The following is a 20311-nucleotide window of genomic DNA, read 5'->3' on the forward strand; positions in this document are numbered from 1 at the left end:
TCCCAGCATCCAAATATGCCCCACGACTTAGTTGTGAATCCCTGGGCATTTCTCTAGCTCAAAGAAAGTACAGTGGAGATAACAATCGTACAACCGAATCAAATTTCACAGAACAAAAGCGATCACAATTATTTCTACGACAAATTACAAAAGAGCCCACTGATTTAGTTTGCCGATGAATTAAGCTAATATATGATCATTGTAATTACATTTTTCCCTGAGTACGAACTGAACGTTCAAAGAACATACTAAAATAGATTACAGCTGAGAGAGACTTTTCAACATTAGAGTTTTGAAATGCGTAGAAATGCAGGTGTAAGTATTAAATGGTGTGATTGGGTGTTTGTGCTGTTTATGCACCAATTACTTCATTAAAATAATTAGACTCCGAATATAATACAGCAAACTTAAAGTATCCTAGAAATCAATTCAAACCTGAGGTATGCAGCTTAGCCAGGCCAAAAAAAAGTTTGGTTTACTATGCAGTAGAAGAAGTATTCAAGGGTTACCAAAAGACTGAAGACAAATAGTTACAAGTAAGCAGAATCATGAATGTTTCGCATCAGAACATCAATTTATTTAAAATATTGTCTTCTACATTTTCACATATTAGGTGGTTAGTTACTATGTACAAGAATAACTTGTCCTGGTAAGGAGATTTTCAAAATTCACATTTTGTGCTGATATTGCATTTTTTACATCCTGAGAAACTGCTCCTCCCGCATCTCGATTTAATACCAGAAAAGTATCTGAAAAAAAGCAGGGATGTTTGAGCTACAAAAATAGATTTTCATTAAAATATTAGGAGTTTCATTATTTAGTTTGCATATAAATTGTTTCTTACAAGTATTAGTGAACTCATTTTTGAGCATTAAAAAAAAACCTGTACTTAAATATCACTCTGGGTTGGTGTTTCAATCGCCAGAATTTGGAATTTTATAGATTTTTTAATTGCTCAGTTAATTATGAAATTTGTCATAATATCTTTTTTCGCAGCATTCGTCTTTAAAGGACAAACCCTTGGATGTGCATTTTGTATTATTTAGAAAGGGGAAGAATGATTGTTGCCGATTTTAGTCATAATTTTTTCATTTGTTTTAATTCCAAGCTTTTGATATCTTCAGTCAGTTTGGTCTGCAGGGTTTTAAAACATATTGCGGAGGTGTTAACCACTAATTTTAAGTAAAAGAAATTACAAATGTTAATCAGTATTAGATAAATAACTGAGGTACACTATTTTTTTAATCACCAAATTCAAAGATGACCTAGCCCCTAGGTCGAAAGCTTGGCATTAATACAAACAACAAATTATGACTGAATTAAAATTATTGACTGAAAACATTATTGGCCTTATTCTTTCTTTTCCTTGGATTAATGAATCAGCCTCGAAAAAAATAATCAAACCAGTAACTCTACAATTATTTAGCAAGGTATTTATAGAAAAAGGGTAATATGTGGAACTACTTATTGGCATAAATTGAATAATTTGTATAACCATCATTTAGCTGAATCCTAATATATATTTTTATTAAGGGAATACTAAACGTAATTATATAGTACTTGTTGTCTAAATAAGTGAATTGATCTGTATTCTATGATCTTGCATATTTATTACAACAGTAAACCATAACAATGATTCATTTTTAGGAAATAAATACTTTTCAAGTGCAGTAGCGAATAAGAAAATATTTTTTAACTCGACTGGTAGCAGAGGTTGTTTCACTATGCCAATATGTTTTTGTGTTTTTCTATAAGATGTGTGGATTGTTTATTTTTATTTACCAATTAAAAGGGTTGTTCTATCTATCCACATAAAGAGTAAGAGATCAATGTAAAAGAAGGGATTGAGTACAAATATTAGGGTTTACGATTACATTAACGATTGGTGCCCATCTGAAAGATAAAGACTAAATTTGTACTTAACTGTAGGTGGCACAATAAAATAGTATGATGGAATTTAGAAAGTAAAGTATAGCCAGCTTTAAGACATAGCTTAAAGGGACCGGAGCTGGAGTGTGTGGGGCTAAACCTAAGATACTCATTGAGAGTACTCTTGGGAGATCTGCCACCTTCTTTCAGGCCGAGGTCTTAGCCATTAAAACTTGAGGAAAATCTGCGATTGAATCTTAGAAATAGGGAGATTTGCATTTCTTCGGACAGTCAAGCGGCACTGAAGGCCCTCTCTTTCTTCAGAACTACCTCTTCCCTGATTTGGGAATGTAAAAAAGGCCATGTGGGGATTAAGGGGAATGAAATAGCTGATCAGTTGGCCAGGAATGGAGCTAGTTCTCCTTTCTTTGGCCCGGAACCAGTCCTGGGAATCACTAGGGGTGCGTGCTGCTCTCAGAGATTGGATCTGGAGAGAACATGAAAAGTAGTGGATGATGCTTCCTGGGGTCAAAGCATTGTAAGAGTGTTATGCCCTTGTTGTGCAAACAAAGAACCAAAGTGACTCTGGGCTTGGGCAGAAATCAGATTACTCTGGTTGCAGGCCTATTCACCAGAGCATGGTAGGTTCAGAAAGCACCTGCACAAGATAGGGCTTATCAGCTCAGAACCGTTGTGCAGATTGTGCCAGGAAGAGGAAGAAACGGCCTCTCACCTATTATTCGATTGCGTTGCAATCGATTACGATATCTTTGGTACCTTGAGACCGAAGGAGATTATAGCGCAGAAGGAACTGGTAGGGAAAGCCCTCAACCTTCTTAGAAGGGGAGGTTTCATCTACTAAACTTAAGGGGAAGGCACAATAAGCCTCTGGTGGCTGCGGTGCCGTGGGGCATGGGTCCCGTCCCGCCGTTCAAAATCTAAAATCTAAGACATAGCTTGTGGTGTTTGTTTCTCTTCCATCATATTTGTAAAATTTCTGTATGGATTTCGATACGCTAAATTCTTGCATCTCCAAGAACATGAGCTTTAGTAACTTTTTGCTAAGGGAGCGATTTTAAATGAGCTTTTAATTGGTAATGTTCTAGTCATTGTGCATTCTTTGTTTAAAAGAATAAATTGGTAGTGTGATGTGATAACAGAAGAAAAAAATATAATTTTTAATTATAAAAATTATAACTAGTGGTGCCAGTCAGACGCTAGTACTTAGGTCAAGTGCCGCGGTCAGTGCACGGGCAAAAGGGACCGCCCGCCAAAGACACACCGCTTTCAAAAGGGTCATTATACGGTCAGTATACAGTGACTACCTGGCTACAGCCCTTTGACAACATCCAACACCTTTCACCGGCCTATTCAAGACTAGGGTCAACACACGGCAAGAGATGTTTGAGTGTGACCCGTAATTACAAGACTTGTCAATGTGTGGTGAGGGCTATATATGGTCTCTCTACAGGAAGTGGGGCATTCAGTCGATGATTATTCTTCAGATTTTTACCACCGTAACCTCAAGATTCTACCAGCGAGTTACACCGCGAGCGCGTCCCTATCTAAGTGTTTAAACATATATCTATTCAACGTCGTTATAGTTGTGCATTCTAGTTACAATTTAAATCATTCTAAATTATTGTTAAAATATATATATTTATTTTCCGAATATCAACTCTTTATCTATCTATCAAATCTCTAACTAATTCCCGCATCATAAACCTCCTCTTCAAGTCATCTGAACCCATTACAGTAGTGAAGTGCAATTTATATCATAACTTAAAGAATACAATAAAATTATTATCACCTATATATTGGGTCCCAACCTGGAGACATCTATAAAGTAAAGCAGAATTTCCATCTGTTTCAAGTATTGTCTTTTGTACTTCGTATTTTAATACAGTTTGTTCATCTGAAATAAAAAACTATTGATTATTTTTGTAAATGTACTCGGATTGTTTTTTAAATACTGCCAGAAATTAGAGTCAACTTCTTTTTTTAATAAAAAGATATAGTTTTCAGAACCAATTTTTTTTTTAAACCAAGGGCTATAAGTCCTACTTCGTTTAAAAATTTATGGTTCAACTATTACCTTATACGTATAACAATCAATATGCATACAAGCAAGGTAAGTCTGTGGAGACAGCACTGCATAATCTCTTTTTATTTATTTAAGGTGCGTAAACATCTGACGTCATTGGAGCCTGGAGCTCCAATGTCACTGCCACCCTTCGAAAACAGTGTTCTCTCGTTCACAGACAACAATAGCGAAGCTCTATGAAATGAAAATCTATGAAGCCAGCAGCTAGATTCGAACCCAGAATATATGCGTTGGAATCCTGTATATGCTAACCACTGAGCAAATCCCTTCCCTACTGCGTAATCTTGTTGCAGAATAAAACCAGTATATAGTGTGAGAACAGAGAACCCGGTTGGAATGTTAAATGAGTATTTGTTAGAGTTATGAGAGAAATTATTGAGTCAGACATGAAAGAAAAGTTTATAAATCATTCACTGTTGGTGGGTATTTCCTTTTTTGAATACTGGAAATGCTACTCAAGTCTGAGGACCTGACGATCAGAAAATCTAGAAAGGGGCAGCCAGGAAACTTCGGAACAAATTACATATTTGCATTACGCTCTTAGTGCCTAACAAAACGAAAAGCCTTGTTATTGTTATTTTTATTCTATAAAAAACCATTAAGGACGTACTGGTTTTTTACTTACCTTCTTTTACTTCGCAATCAAAGATATATGGAGCTTGGCTATTTTCATTTTTTTGAGTGCAGGAGACTTTACGCTCTTTACTATAAAAACAAAGAATTTAAGTGCAGTTAGCACAAACCAAATTTTATATAATGTTTATAAATGTCAGAACAAGGATAAATATTCACAGCCCTTATCTGTAATTAAATTGAAGCCTGCGTTATGAAGTTTTAATCTCTTATCATAACATTATTGTCTACTTGGAAACACGTATTGCGCATGATGCACTTGTCGTTACTGAGAACTTATCTGTAATCCGCTTGGAGCTAACCAAAGTGAAGTTTTAACCCTTTATTGAACCTATCGATTTCATTTTAAATGAGACGAAACAATCAATATAATAGTCACAATCCGTTAACGAAAAATATGAGAGGACAAATCATCTCTCAGCTTATAATCTTCTAACCAAACAGAGAAGGAGTTCCGATTTTTCTTTTTTACCCATCACTGAGATAACTCTTATTAATCACATTTAACACAACCAACGTTAACAAATAAAATCCACTCTAAACTAGACTTGCTTATTCGGTCAAGCAGCACAAATAGTGCTAAATTTATCACCTCTTCGAGGGTGTAGAAGTTTTTTTAAATAAATGATAATTGTGTTTGGAGCAAGCCTTCTTGGGTGAGCATAGAGGAAGACATTCATCTAGTGTCAGATCACAATGGGTTGTCTGTATTTAGAGGATGGACAAGGAAGTCAATCTAGCCTCCCCGAAAAAAAATAGCGAAGAAATCATCCCTAAAAATCCCACCGTTTTACAATATGTAAGAAGAATATTATAAAAGAGAGACAGTGAAGAAGTAAGAACATTAAACTAAAAGAAATTAGGCTATTGGTGCATGGTAATAGAATCGAAAACTTCTCGCGGAATGAATTTCAGGTAGTAAGAAAGCAAGGGATTGGCCTTACTCTTGTCAACGAAAGGTTCCTTCTTATTCGAAGAAAGCATTGTATACTAAACATTTAAGTAGAGGTAGTCAGGAATTTAAAATTTGGTCTTCTTTTTTATGAGCTAGTTTCCAAGGAATGCATCTATTTATTTATTTTAATTAAGCTGTACAACATTTTTTATATAAAAAGCATTAAAATCAAAAGTCATCGGCTCTCGAAGCTTTTTTTAGTGTACTACCGGCCTTCGGACAGTGTTTTCTTTTCAAATACAGTAGAAATTGTAGTTATTACTAGAAGCAATTGTTGCCAGTAGTAGTATATTACCAAATTTTATTAACAATCTCAGTTTTATCTTCGTAACGCTTATTTACCAAAGAAAGAGGGATCGGAATAATGTTATTCTTTTCTTTCTTCATTTGTCTGAAGAAAATACATACTTATGGCAAGGAGACAAGCTCGAGCAGAAATTAATCGCTTCTCGGCATTTTGTCTTAGATTAAAGTGTAGATAATGTTATTGTTCCTTATAATTTTCGGATTAAATATATAAATCACTCATGTTAAACGAACAGAAATAGTTACCCATATCTGTTATATCCATATTGAACTACTGATTTGCCACCTGAATTTACTGAAGTTGTATATTTGCGACACAGAGTTGACTCAGTTCCATCCTTAGCATGAGTCACAAACCAATCTCCACTGAAAAACTAATATATTTGAAAATTAGTACCGTCAAATTAGAAAACGCTTAGTGAATTGAATTCCTATTTTCAGGAGGGTTTGAACTTATATCGAACTTTAAAACTGAAATTTGGCTGGGATGCATTGATTCAGGAAAAAAAAAATGCATTGATACGCTAACAGTTGGCATTCATGTATAATTACGGCATGTTTTAGAATCTAATCTGTGAATAAAGAAGAATATCAATATTCATAATGTAGATTATCGAGAAGTGACAGCAGCCGATAATTAGAAAGATGACCTTATGTACAAAATAGGAAAGTCCGCTTCTAATATTTAATATTATAGAATAATATTAAAAACTAGAACCGAAAACAAACTCAAAAACATAAAAATAAAAAATATTAAGAAAACAAGTTATAACGTAAATGGTATTGTCGGGTCAAATTTGACACAAAACCTAAAATTTTTATTTACTTTCACTGCTCAAGAACAACTGATTTGTCTGGTCGATTGTTGGTGAGGATGTAAGAAGAGAATTCAGAGAAGGGTAGATGTTTATAATCTATTCCAACAAAATTTGACTCGACGATGCCAGTTGAGGGATAAAATACTTATAATTGGGTTTATCAATTAAGAGGATTAAATAGTTAAAACCGATTATTATGACTCTGGACGGAACAGGATCCTTCTCTATTATTACAACACGGAGGAAAATTGATTAATAAAAACAGGGATTTTTTGCCCCCAGTGGGACATTAACAGGATCATCCTATGACCGATTTATATTAAATTAAAACAATATTTACATTAAAAATCACTTACAGAGGTACCTTACGTTAGTTAAAGTACTTCGACAGAATAAAAATGGTAAGGCAGCTGAGCGTTCGACCTTCTAAAGAAATTATAATTTATTATTTTTTTTAACTGCTTATGAATGGAACACTGATCAACGTTGTTCATTGTGTTCATAGTGAGGTCTATTATCTAACACGTACTTTCATCAAATACCAATTATATTGTAATTTTCGTAAAAAAATATCCAAGAAGTTATCCAAGTTATTCAAGAATTGAAGAAACAATAAATCTGAACAACATAATGCAAGTTAGTAATATTTTTTAATCCGTGATAATGTAATTAATATATTAATTTAATTTAAAGAGTTACTTCTCGCCAGACTACTTGACAAACGTTCGAAACTTAACAAAATTCATTACAAAAGACACTTATATCTACTTTTACTGCGACCTATTTGGTCATACGGCATCGAAGTATGGGGATCGACTAAGTGTTCCAACTCACTACGCCTCCAGGCATTACAGTCCAAAAAAACTTCGAAAACTTCTTAACTCTCCGTTCTATGTATCTAACCTCACTATCCTCAAAATCCCTTTCATTACAGATCTTGCTAACACTCGTTTTCTCAAATTTCATTCCTCTACAGCAGCTCATCCTAACCCTCTCATAGAACACCTATCTTCTTTCGCAATACCAGGTAATCCTTCAAGGAGATTGAAGAGAAGATGGCCCTCGTGATCTACTCTTATCGTGAGAGCAAAGCACGTTACTGGAGTGACACCGCTGGGTGCCTTCTCCACTCGTGATTTTCACGTATTTTTTCTATCAGGTACCACATTTGCTTGTTGTAGTTGACCCTGAGCGTTTGAAGCGTGAGGTTGTGTAGAAACTGCTCTGTTGAAATTCGTTTATTTCAGCGGTAATAGCGATTGAATTTAATAGAATTTTGGCACAGTGATAGTGTGAAATACTGTGGTGTAAATTGTGTATAAATCTATTTTTGAAACATTTGATAAAAGTGAGAAAATAGTGAATTCTTATTGAAAATTTAATAATAAATTTGTGAATTCAGCGAGTGGTGGGGGAAGAGCTTTGAGGAGAACAATACCGGCTGCTCTATACACGCACGCGTATGTACTTTATTGTTATTGTTATTGTAAATAGTAACTGAGACTAGACTAAAGGTTCGTTTTAATTATTTGTTATATGTCTGTTGAGAATACATTCATTGAAGATTCTAGTACAAATAAGAGACGGAGAAGTTTTACGTCACCGGAACAAAGAGAATTTAAAAAATCTATTCTAACGATAATGTCTGTGGAAGATAAGACTTTTAATGAGGAAAGATTATTAATTAAAATTAGTCGTTTGTTTGAGGAGAAATTTAAAGATCTTCCAAAAAAAGAGGATTTTGATAGATTGAAAGGTGAAATTGCTGTAGTTTTAAATGAAAATGAAAATTTGAAATGTAGAATTGCGAATTTAGAGAAACAAAATGAGATTCTGTGTAAGAACGTGGAAAATTTAATGAGGAAAAGTAAAAATAAAAATTTAGTTTTTAAAGGGTTGCCTGCAAGTGATGGAAATGATGTGGAAGGTAAGATAAGAGAACTATGTATTACGACTTTTGGAATTCAAGAACCAAAAATGGGTAGAATTTATGATTTAGGCAAAAATATTTTTGTGGTTGAATTTATGCAGATTAATGATGTTTATACAATTCTCCATAATGCCAAAAAATTGAAAAATACTGGAATTTGGGTATCACGTGATTTGACATATGAACAACGGGTAACTAGAAATAAGTTGTTGGATTTAAGAAGAAGAATCAAGATAAAAAATAAGGAGGAAAGAGTGTTTGTGGGAAATGGATTTATAATATTTCGTGATAAGAAATTTTTCTGGGACCAACAAAAAGGGTTTGTTACTGAAAACGCTACTGACATTCAACTTATTAATGAATATTTAATGGAAAATAAGGATGATAAAATAATGGAGGTTGATTCAAAAAACTCCCAGAGGAAAAAGTAAACGATAAACGTGTAAATAGGGGTTCTATTACTATTTTAGCGTTCAATATATCGGGATTAAAAAATAAATTATATGATGTTTTGTTCTTTAAATTTATAAAAAATTATGATATTTTTCTGTTAGTAGAAACATTTGTAGAAGAAAAGGATTATACTTTATTTGAAAATTATTTTATAGATTATGATTTAAGGTGGATACCAGCTGTAAGAATAAGTAAGTTCGGCAGGGCTAAGGGGGGTTATTTATTGGGTGTAAGAAAATGTAGTTATATAACCAGGATGTTTAAATTTGTCAGACTTAATGATCGTTATTTAATACAATGTCAAACAGGCAAAGACGAGTTCTATATTATGCCAATGTATATAAATGTAAATACTTGGGTCAATGATTTTAAAGAGGCAAATGTAATTCTAAATAGTCATCAAAATAAAAGATTTATACTTATGGGAGATATGAATGTCAGAATTGGGAGTTGTCAGCTGCTGCCGGAAGAATTGTTAAATAGCCATGCTAATGTAGTTGCTGTAAGAATGTCTAAAGATAATAAACTTAATAATAGAGGAGAAGAGTTTTTGAATTTGTGTGATGACAAAGGGTTGGTTATTTTAAATGGCAGGACAGTAGGTGACAAACTAGGTGAATTTACATATATTGGCGCTCAGGGTTGTTCAGTAAATGACATCTGTTGTGTATCTTCGGAACTAATGGATTATGTATGTAGGTTTGACGTACTTGGTCAGAATTTCTCGGATCATATGCCTGTTTGTTTATCTTTGGGTCTGTCTTGTATTACAAATGAAGATGAAATAGTACCATTATTACCTAAAATTAGGTGGACTAAAAATGATGATGCATTATTCAAAATTAAGTTGGAGGAACTTACAAGTAAAAGTTTTGAACAGTTTGATAAGCTAAAAAGTGCACAGGGAAAGATAAATTTTTTAACCAATTTAATTAAGGAATGTGCATGGTTGGGTAAGAACAAGTGCAATGTAAAGTATGAAAAGGAAAGTGCTTGGTTTGACAGAGAATGCAAGGTATATAGAGAAAAATCTTTTGCGCTTTTGAATTTATTTAAAAAGAACAATTTAATGTGGATTAAACAATTATATTTGGAAACAAATGCTAGATATAAACAGATTTGTAAAGAGAAGAAAGCTGGTTATTATTTATCTGTTGAGAATAAGTTTGAACAAGTTAAAGATGCTAGGGATTTTTGGAGAATTGCTAATACTTTTAGGACTAAATATAGAATCTGTAGTGGGACGATAACTAGCAGAGAATGGATGGATCATTTTGATCAGCTTTTGAATAAAGAAGTAAAAGCGTTGCCCTTCTTGTACGCTCCGCCACTGACAAGTGTGGAAAGTCTGGACTCTCCTTTTAGTTTTGAAGAATTGGAGGCTGTATTGGTTAAAGCGAAGACAGGCAAAGCTTCAGGATTTGATAGAATACCTACAGAATTTTTTAAAAATAGTCCAAAAAATTATTTGGAAATATTATTAAATGTATGTAACTATATACTTAATACCGCAGAGCTGCCTAATAGTTTTGGGAATGCAATTATTTTTCCATTATTTAAAAAGGGTGATTGTAATGATGTTGCTAATTACAGGGGTATAAGTTTTATGGACTCAGTTTCTAAGTTGTTTGTAGGATTATTGCAAAACAGGTTACAAGCTTGGGCGGAAGAGAATAAAATTGTAAACGAATGTCAGGCGGGCTTTAGGAGGGGGTATGCAACGGTGGATAATTTATTTACTTTTCTAAATATAATTAAGTTAAAAACAGCCCCCAAAAGGGGTAAACTTTTTACTTTGTTCGTCGACTTTAAGTCGGCCTTTGATTCCCCTGACCGTAGTGCACTTTTCTATAAGCTCTATTCCATGGGTATATCATCTAAATTTATAAAAATCTTAGAGAGTTTATACAAAGATACGTCATCTGCAGTTTGGACCAGAGACGGGCTGACGAACATGTTTGTTTCTAAAGTAGGTCTCAGGCAAGGATGTATATTATCACCGAATTTATTTACATACTTCATTAATGATCTTCCGGAGTTCCTCGAAGGCGGTGTTAACATTGGAAATAGAAAAGTAAATTGTTTGATGTTTGCAGATGACATTGTCTTGATGGCAACTGAACCTCATGGATTACAAAGATTGATAAAAAGATTAAGTGAATATTGCTTATTATGGAATTTGGAGATCAATTTAAGTAAAACTAAAGTAATGGTATTTCGCAAAGGAGGAAGACTTTCTAGGAAAGAAAAATGGACGTACCAAGGCAGAGACATTGAAATCGTCAACTACTATAAGTACCTTGGAGTTGGTCTCACCCCACAATTATCCTTGAAGAAACACTTCAAAGATAGATTGACCATAGCAAAATTTGGGATGCATTCCACATGGCGCACTTTTATTGGTAATAAGAATATTAATTTAGCAGCAAAGTATAAAGTTTTTGAGGCTGTAAGCAGATCAATTATTAGTTATGGAGCCCAGGTTTGGGGATTTGATAACATAAAGGAGGTGGAGGATGTACAAAAATTTTTTATTAAGAAGTTGTTTGCTCTCCCAAAGAATACGCCTGATTATGTATTATACATAGAGACTAAAAGAGACCCTTTATATTTGTATACATTGAAACTGCACTTGCACTATTTGAATAAAGTATTTCATATGCCTGAACACCGTTTACCATTAATTGTTGCCGAACAAATAATTAAAGAAAATATTTTCTGGTATCCGAAACTTGTAGAATTAAGTAGTAAACAAGGACTAATTAATATAAATTGGTTAAAAGAAACCGATATAAAATGTGAATTAAAAAAAGTTATCAATTATTTTAAGTTAGAATTTAGTAATGAATTGTTTAATAGAGTGGAGAAGTCCAATTTTCATTTAGTGTATAAAGAGGTGAATTTGAATCTAGATAAGAATGCGTATATTACATTGAATAGTAAGAATATAAATATGATGAGTACCATTATAAAGGCAAGATCGGAAATGTTAAATCTGAACTATGCAGTAAACAGAAGTGAAGATCGATGGCTTTGTTCTTTATGTAACCTCAGACAAATAGAAAATACCTATCATTTTGTTGGTGTTTGTCCCGTGCTAAATGAATTTAGATACAGGTGTTTCAAAAGGAAAAGTTTAAATTATCAAGAATTTATTTTGTATTTAAACGGAAAAAATTGGCAGGCGTTGTATAAATTTATAATTATCGCGGGTGGCTACAGACGGTTTATGATAGGAGAATTCAATTATTAGTTAAGGAATTTTATACGCAAAAGTAATCTAATTAAAAGTAATGTCAGTATAATTTTGTATGTTTAATAGTTCTATTTTTTCTACAAAAACAAAAAATAATAAAATAATTAAGTTCTATATTTTGTAAGTATTTATATGTTGTATTAATTATTCAGGTTTTGTAATGGTTTACTTCTGATTTGAAATTTAATTTTATACCTTATAAAAGTTTGTAATTTATGTTGTATTTGTTTTAATCAAGGTCAACACCTCTGATGGTCTATTGACCAAGAGTACCGCTTTAATTTACGTTAATTCAATTATGTAATATGGAATTGTATATTTTTAATAAAGCTTATTATTATTATTATTATTATTATTTGCTTGTTGCAACAACCGTTGCAGTTGTAAATTCCAACAAAAGATTTAAAAAAAAAGAAGAAGAGTTATTATAATGATTAAATCTTTAATTCCCTTCGACATTATACCCACATATTTTATTATGAATAAATCTTCTCTTTGTTGTTGTTAATGATTTTGTTAAGTATTGTTTAATTTGGGGCATTTTAGTTTAATCAATCTTAAGGAAACTATGCTGAGATTATCTTCTTCGAAATTATTTACTGCTAAGTAATAAGCTGTGGTGGAGCTGTGGTGGAGTAAACATCTCAGTGTAGTATATGTTTAAAATAATTAAAAAAGTGTGGTTATTGTCGGTTTTTTCAAATAAAATTAAGTGCGCTTTCAGTGCTAAATTTTAAGTTTAAATTGGCGAAGTCTGAAAAAAAAAACTATCTAATAATTACTGAGAAATTTAAGAAAGAAATTATTCAATTTTAATAAAATTAACGCAGCGATCAGCGGGATTATAGGCGTGGCAAGAGTGGGGTTTAAGGTACAATACTTCACCTACCTACCTCTTCTGAGTATCAAGGTCAGTCCATCAGAATACTATCGTTTATTTACGTTAGAAACATTAGTGTAGGTCAAACTACATTTAACTGTAACATTTATTCTGATTGAGAACGAATATTATACTCGTACTATGGATGAATCAAGATTAGTGCGATTATTAACAGAATTTAAAGATGAAATTAAGAAAGAATTAGAAGTTAAGGTAGATCAAATTAAAGATAAATTAGAAGAAAATTGGAATAAAACTATTGAAAAAATTGAAACATGTGAAAGGAAAAATGCATTTTTGGAGAGGGAAATTAGGAGGAATAATTTAGTAGTGCATGGTCTTGAGGAAATAAAGAATGATACTTACTTCGAGTTAGAAAAACAGATTTTGAACTTAGTGAAAGAGGAAGTTAAGGTGGACATAAAGGAAGAGGAAATAGATTTTGTAAGGAGAATAGGAAAAAGAGCTGAGGGCAAAATAAGGCCGATTTTATTCGCTCTAACCACATATAGAAAAAAGGTAATGATTTTAAAAAATAAAAACAAGTTGAAAGATAAAGACCTTTATATTTCAGAAGATTATCCTAAAGAGATTATTGAAAAGAGAAAGGAGTTAAAAGAGCAGATGCTGGAGGAAAGGAAGAAGGGAAAATTTGCTATTATTGTATATGATAAACTAATAGTAAGAGAGTATAGCGGAAAGAAAAAAAGACGAGCTTCAAGTGGTACACCTCAAAAAGAGAGGGGAGGAAAACAGAGTGCAGAAAAAATTAAAGTAAAGAGAGTGAAAGACAAGGAGGCTAGAGGTTCAAAGGATTTAGGATTTTTCTTCAGAGATCGTACGAATTCGGAAAGCAGTTCAAGTTCTGTGTACTCCACTAAAAACACTAAAAATACGAAAACAGAAACTAAATAGGAAATAGAAGGAATTAGGCTCCCACGGCTTCTCGACATTGGCAATATCGGACATGAATCGAACGAAACTTTATTAACAACCTCCCAGAAAGGCTGGTCACCGAGGGAGAGTCAGACCATATCCTCCCAAAAATATAAGTACAAATCATATGCTAAATCATCTATTAATATTGGTACATTTAATGTTAGGACTTTGCTTGCAGAGGATCGTTTAGTTGAGCTTGAGCATGCATTATTGAAAACAGATCTAGACATTCTTGGTATATCAGAAATAAGAAGAGATAAAGAAAACATTATTATTAGGAAAAGTGGATACATTTTTTATCATTATGGCACTAAGAAGGGCAGAAATGGAGTTGGCTTCCTAATTAAGGCAAATTTAAAGAAAAATATTAAATATTTTAAACCAATCTCGGATAGAATTGCAGTTTTGGGAATGAGTCTAGGCAGCAGGAAATTAGTAAACATAATCCAGGTTTACGCACCAACATCCACTGCACAGGAAGATGAAATAGAACTTTTTTACAACCAGTTAGATGAAACTATTAGGAATATTAAAAAGAAATCACAAAGTAGATTATTAGTAATAGGAGACTTTAATAGCCAAATAGGTATGGGTAAGAAAGAGGAAAATCAGGTAGCGGGGATTTATGGTCTAGGTAGACGAAATAAGAGAGGCTGGAAATTGTTACGTTTCTGTCAGCAACACCAGTTGAGAATAGTCAACACTTTTTTTAAGAAAAGGAGAGGAAGAAGATGGACGTGGCAGTCGCCAGACGGCCAATATAAGAACGAAATCGACTTTATCCTCACAAACAGTAAAGCTATAGTGCAAAATTATAAGGTTTTGACTAATTTTGAGTTCTACTCGGACCATAGGCCAGTTGTCTGCAACATAGAATTAGATAAAATTATACCAGTACCTATTAAACATACTCTACAAATTCAAAAAAATTTTGAAGAAGTTAACTTTAATATAAATTTAGCAAACTGTTTCGATCTGAAAGATTTTATTGCGGATGTGGATGTACAAACATTATATGATGATATAGAAAATGGAATCAAATTAACAATTAATAATCAACCGGAAACCAAGAAGGTGAAGATTTCAAAGCTCTCCGATAAAACAAAGGAATTAATTAGAAGAAGACAACAAATGAGAAACAAAAAGAATAAAAATAAAAAAGAGAAAATTGAGACTAATCAACTTTGTAAATTAACAAGAATTCATATAAGACAGGATATTCAGAAGTGGAATAATGATATGGTACAGAGGATTTTAGAAAGCAACAATTCAATCAAAAAAGTTAATAAGCTCCTTTATACAGATAAAAAATGGGTAACTGGTTTAAAAAATAAAAACGATAATACATTACAAGACAGAATTGATATAATAAATGAAGCTACTTCTTTCTTTAGGGAAGTATATTCTGAAAAAGAACCTAATGCAACGTCGGAAAATCGGTCATTCCTTGATGAGGATGAAATGGTGGTGGAGAAATTTTTGGAAGAAGAAATTCGGTTTTGTATCCGGAAGCTGAAGAAAGATAAGACCCCAGGAGAAGATAGTATAACTAATGAAGTAATTCAGTTAAGTGCACCGATCCTTCTTAAACCTCTGACACTATTATTTAATAGAATATTGGAAACGGAAATGATGCCAAAACAATGGGACAAATCTAACATTATACTGATTGCAAAGAAGGGAAATACGCAAGATTTAAATAATTTCAGACCAATAAGTTTGCTTTCAAATTTTTATAAATTATTTATGATGGCTTTGAAAAACAGGTTAATAGTGTTATTAAATGAGAACCAATCGATAGAGCAAGCTGGTTTTCGTAGCGGGTTCTCCACTATAGATCATTTGCAAGCAATAAACCAGATACTGGAAAAAGCGAGAGAATATAGAATTACAATATATATGGCATTAATTGATTTTCAAAAAGCCTTTGATAGTGTACGTCACAGCTATATATATGAAGCTCTCTATAAACAAGGGGTGCATTGTAAATATATAAGAATCCTAAGATATGTATATTCTCATGCGAAGATTCAAGTAAGAATGGATAGAACTGGATCAGAATTTGAAATGGGAAGAGGAGTAAGGCAAGGGGATCCCTTATCTCCCAATATTTTTAATGCAGTACTGGAGCAAGTATTTAGAGAGCTAAATTGGGAAAATTTAGGTATAAAAATCAATGGCAGAAAACTGAATAATCTACGGTTTGCAGACGATGTAGTTCTGTTTGCTGCTTCTGCCGAGGAATTGTCAAATATGATCGAGGACCTCCTTCAGCAGGCGTCAAAAGCAGGTTTAGGTATAAACGTCCAAAAGACTAAGCTACTGACAAACGGACCAGAATCAGCCATAACAATAAATGGAGAAGAAGTCAAGTGGGTGTCCGAAAGTATATACTTAGGACAAACAATTTCATTCCAAAATAGAACCACGCAGGAGGTGAATAGGAGAATCTCCATCAGTTGGAGAAAATTCTGGTCACTCAAGCACGTCTTTAAAGCCCCATTAACCATGGAAATAAAAAAGCAAGTGTTCAACAGTTGCATAACTCCCTGCCTTCTATATGGTGCTCAGACTTGGTCTTTGACGAGAAAAAATGAACAACGTCTACGTTGTACACAACGTGCGATGGAGAGGAGCATCCTAGGTGTAAAAAAGAAGGATAGAGTCCGAGCAACGGTAATTAGAAAGAAGACTTGTCTCACAGATGTGGTAATGACAGCTAAAAAAATGAAATGGAAGTGGGCTGGTCATCTGTGTAGATTTGAAGATGAAAGGTGGACACGAACTTGCTTGGAATGGTGCCCTTTCGACAGGAAAAGAAGAAGAGGAAGACAATTTCTGAGGTGGCGCGATGAGCTGAAAGGAGTAGCGGGCATGGACTTTAGTAGAAAAGCAAAGTCTAGAGAGGAGTAGGCAACTATGGGAGAGGCCTTTGCCCAGAAATGGGCCTAATTCCAAATAAAGTTTTAACTTATGTTTATTACAATTATATTATTATTTCAATTATATTATTATTATAATTATTTTATTATTATTTGTGGATTAGTTCTTTTGTATATCAATTTAATTAAGTGTAAACTTTCATTTCTTTTTAGTTATTAATTTTTCTACACATTTAAATAGAAATTTTTCTATTTTTTAAATGAAATTTTTATGTAATTGGTTTCATTTATTATTTTGGAATTAATAAAGGCTATTTTTATTTATTTATTTATTTATTTAATAATGTTAGTTACTTCAAATCTAAAAAAGTAGTGTTTTTTTACTTTCTACTAAATTTATTAAGCACTTCATGTTAGTAAGTATTGATTTGTCAATCAAATTCCTGTACGTCCACTAATATTCTGCCATCTAGTAAATGAAAAAGATTACACTTTTAATAATGTTTCTGGTACCGAGCAATAGGGAATCTCCGAATAGCTAGTTGTGAGTTATCACCTCAACTTTGTTCAAATTGTAGAACTTAAAATTTAAAGAAATTAACCAAATTTTTAGATTTTATAATCGCTTAACTCATTAATGTTAATATTTGTGAAGACTTTTTTAAAAAAATATTATTATTTTTGATAGAATTGCGGAGGTACCTGTTCCTTATTAAAGCCTGACTTTTCTGTTACGCTTTGACATTGAGCAAGGAAATTAGGTCTCTGAGGTGGTTGCTGAGCAATCGTACTCATCACCAGTCCCAAAAATATCACTGCTACAAGTCTGTAAAAATAATGTAATATAAATGAAAGCCCAAAGGTTCTCTCAGACCATCTTTCAGTTTGGTCTGTTTCTAAAACCCAATCCATGTCATTAAATAACGATCAATTGAAACATTTTGATAATAAATGAAGTGATGCTACATACTATTAGGGCTTTATAAACTTCTTTAATTAGGTACTACATCTATTTATTATATTTTATCATTATTCCAGTAGTTTTTCAAGTGCATTATTTTCTCAGAGAAAAAATGGATGGCCATACTTCTGAATAAGGGGCGAAGTGGATCGCCTGCTCTTGGTGCCCCCCTGCGTAATCTAATCGGTCAACTGTGAATACCAACCTGAATTGGTCAGGCTATCAGACCGTCTCAGGAAGTAGGAGTTTAACCGCCTACAAAATTTTGAAGGTGCTCAGGGCAAGTGTAGAGACCTAAAGGAGGCAATCCCTCCATTAAGGGACTGTGTGACAATCCCCCACACCACCGAAGTCAAACAGATTACAATAAACAGAAAAAGGAAAACCAGAGTCTTATCTGTAGCAGCGACTTGGCGAGGGAATGGAACGATAAATTATGGACGTGAGGAATCACTTAGAACGTGAGGAGTATAGCGGATAAGGAGGTGATGACCTCTACACGGCAAGGTGTAATAAGTAAGTACTTCTAAATAAATTAGTTCATAATATTTAGAAAGAAATCAAGCGACCATGTAGGTATTTTGCAGATCAGCGTTTCTGTTCCTCTGCGCCCATTGACATGGGTCGCAATGGAAATGTAGCCTTCCAGGTGGGACGAATAGGACTCCAGATTTGACTCAAAGAAACATTTTTGGAAAGACTATTAAATATAAAAAATGGCCCTATTAGAGAAAAACGTTTCAGCTGTAAACCCTCATAAAATCGATTTTTCGAAAAACGATCCAAACAAAAGTGGTAAGCCTTTCGTGAAGATTAAAACGTTCAAGAGTTCAGTTCGATTCGTAAATAAAAAAGTCGCGAAAAATAAGTCATTCGACTTTTGTTAATTTCGGAATTTTAGCAACTTATTTAATGCTCGAATAATATTAGAGAAGTATCTCGACCACAACATTCCACTAAAAAAAAAATGCTAGAATATATTTATGAAAATGACAATCAGCCCAAACATCATCAATATGATATTTGGAATAAATCAGTTCATAGATACCCAAAAAATGCCAATGATAACTGATTTAATAAAATCTTTGCTACTCACTTCTCCATGGTAAAATGCCGAATTTACTGTTAATTCACTCGTTAGGACCGGTATAATTTATACTTGTTACTCCCACTACTCTCTAAAATTTTTGGGTGTGCCAATCTGCCAATCTTGATGCAACCACCATCATGAATGATGGTTTCCACTTTGTAATGATTTTTTACGTTTAGATATCCTAGATACCCTATATCTTTTTTGCATGAAACCAATAATATTTTTTTTGTATGTATTACACGAAAAATCGTTGAGAATACTGAGATTCATGACTCGGTTCAGATGGTAATCTGGACATTAGGTAGGGACAATAATAACAATAAGACACTTTATTGAAATTAATTGACAAACTATAGAATGGAAAAAAAACCAAAGCGGATACGGCTTCGTAATACGTCAGCCGGAAGTTAGGTGCTTTTTTTTATAATTAAGTAAAAACAAACAAAAAGTGACTCAATAGAAATGAGAATAGCACAAAACCAAAATCACCATTAATAAGGAAAAAGAACACTATAATTTTATAAAAACAATAAAGAAAAGTTGCCTCCATAAAGTACTAATAAACATTCATAGAAAAAGTCAAGAGAAAATTAATAATAAAGCCTCAAAAACAAAAATGAAATTAATTTACATCATCATAATTTGATAATTAAATTCTTGAATTGCGCGGAATAAAACGGCGGTGGCCACGCGATCATCTCAACACATAACGCAGACCTCCTAGGATGGTTGCTGTGAAAGCTTGTTAACGTGGCGATCTAACAGCTTCCATCACTGGATGGTCGTCGTTCACTCCACTCACGCCTCTTTCGCGCAAATGCATGTGCGCATGTATGTATATAATATATATGCGTGCATGTGCATTTGCGCCATCCTTATCTCCCATCTCTTTTGCTTATTGTAATTAATTACAGTCGCAAAATAAATAATATATGAATTAATTGGTATCTATACAACCAGGCAGAGCAAGCATTTAGACAGAAGAAGAGTTTAAAAGCTCTCTTAAATTAGGCAAAGCTAAAGAACGAACACCGAGGTGTCGCACTCTAAATTCTGCCAAGATAGGACAGATGGCCAAAAAATAAACTATGTCCTCTCTGGCCTTTAATTGCATAGTGAGCACAATTCTACCTCCCTGTTAACCCAAGGGGTACGATTCAAAAGAGCAGTTCGCATCTCATCTTAAACAGCCAACGTAATTCTTTTAAATTTAATGCTGTAGACTGAGTTGA

The 20311-nt window shown here is 33.3% G+C and overlaps 1 protein-coding gene across 2 annotated transcripts; it reads right to left on the bottom strand.

Moving 5' to 3' along the window:
* Positions 1–555: 555 nt before the first annotated feature.
* Positions 556–19841, bottom strand: LOC141447321 (triafestin-1-like). 2 transcript variants are annotated; one of them, XM_074114754.1, is made up of 6 exons: positions 19711–19841; positions 17728–17851; positions 6114–6241; positions 4599–4678; positions 3680–3784; positions 556–749 (listed from the first exon to the last, which is right to left on the bottom strand). In XM_074114754.1, exons 1-6 carry the CDS (start codon positions 19716–19718, stop codon positions 625–627), a joined length of 570 nt encoding a protein of 189 aa, XP_073970855.1. In that variant the 5' UTR covers positions 19719–19841; the 3' UTR covers positions 556–624. The 2 variants fall into 2 exon arrangements, with proteins under 2 accessions (XP_073970855.1, XP_073970853.1); XM_074114752.1 differs by lacking the exon at positions 19711–19841 and adding an exon at positions 19083–19198.
* Between the last annotated feature and the right edge of the window lie 470 nt (positions 19842–20311).

The sequence above is a fragment of the Rhodnius prolixus genome, unplaced genomic scaffold (genome assembly GCF_049639745.1).
Source record: "Rhodnius prolixus isolate KJV_2025 unplaced genomic scaffold, Rpr scaffold_7, whole genome shotgun sequence".
Taxonomy (NCBI): Eukaryota; Metazoa; Arthropoda; class Insecta; order Hemiptera; family Reduviidae; genus Rhodnius; species Rhodnius prolixus.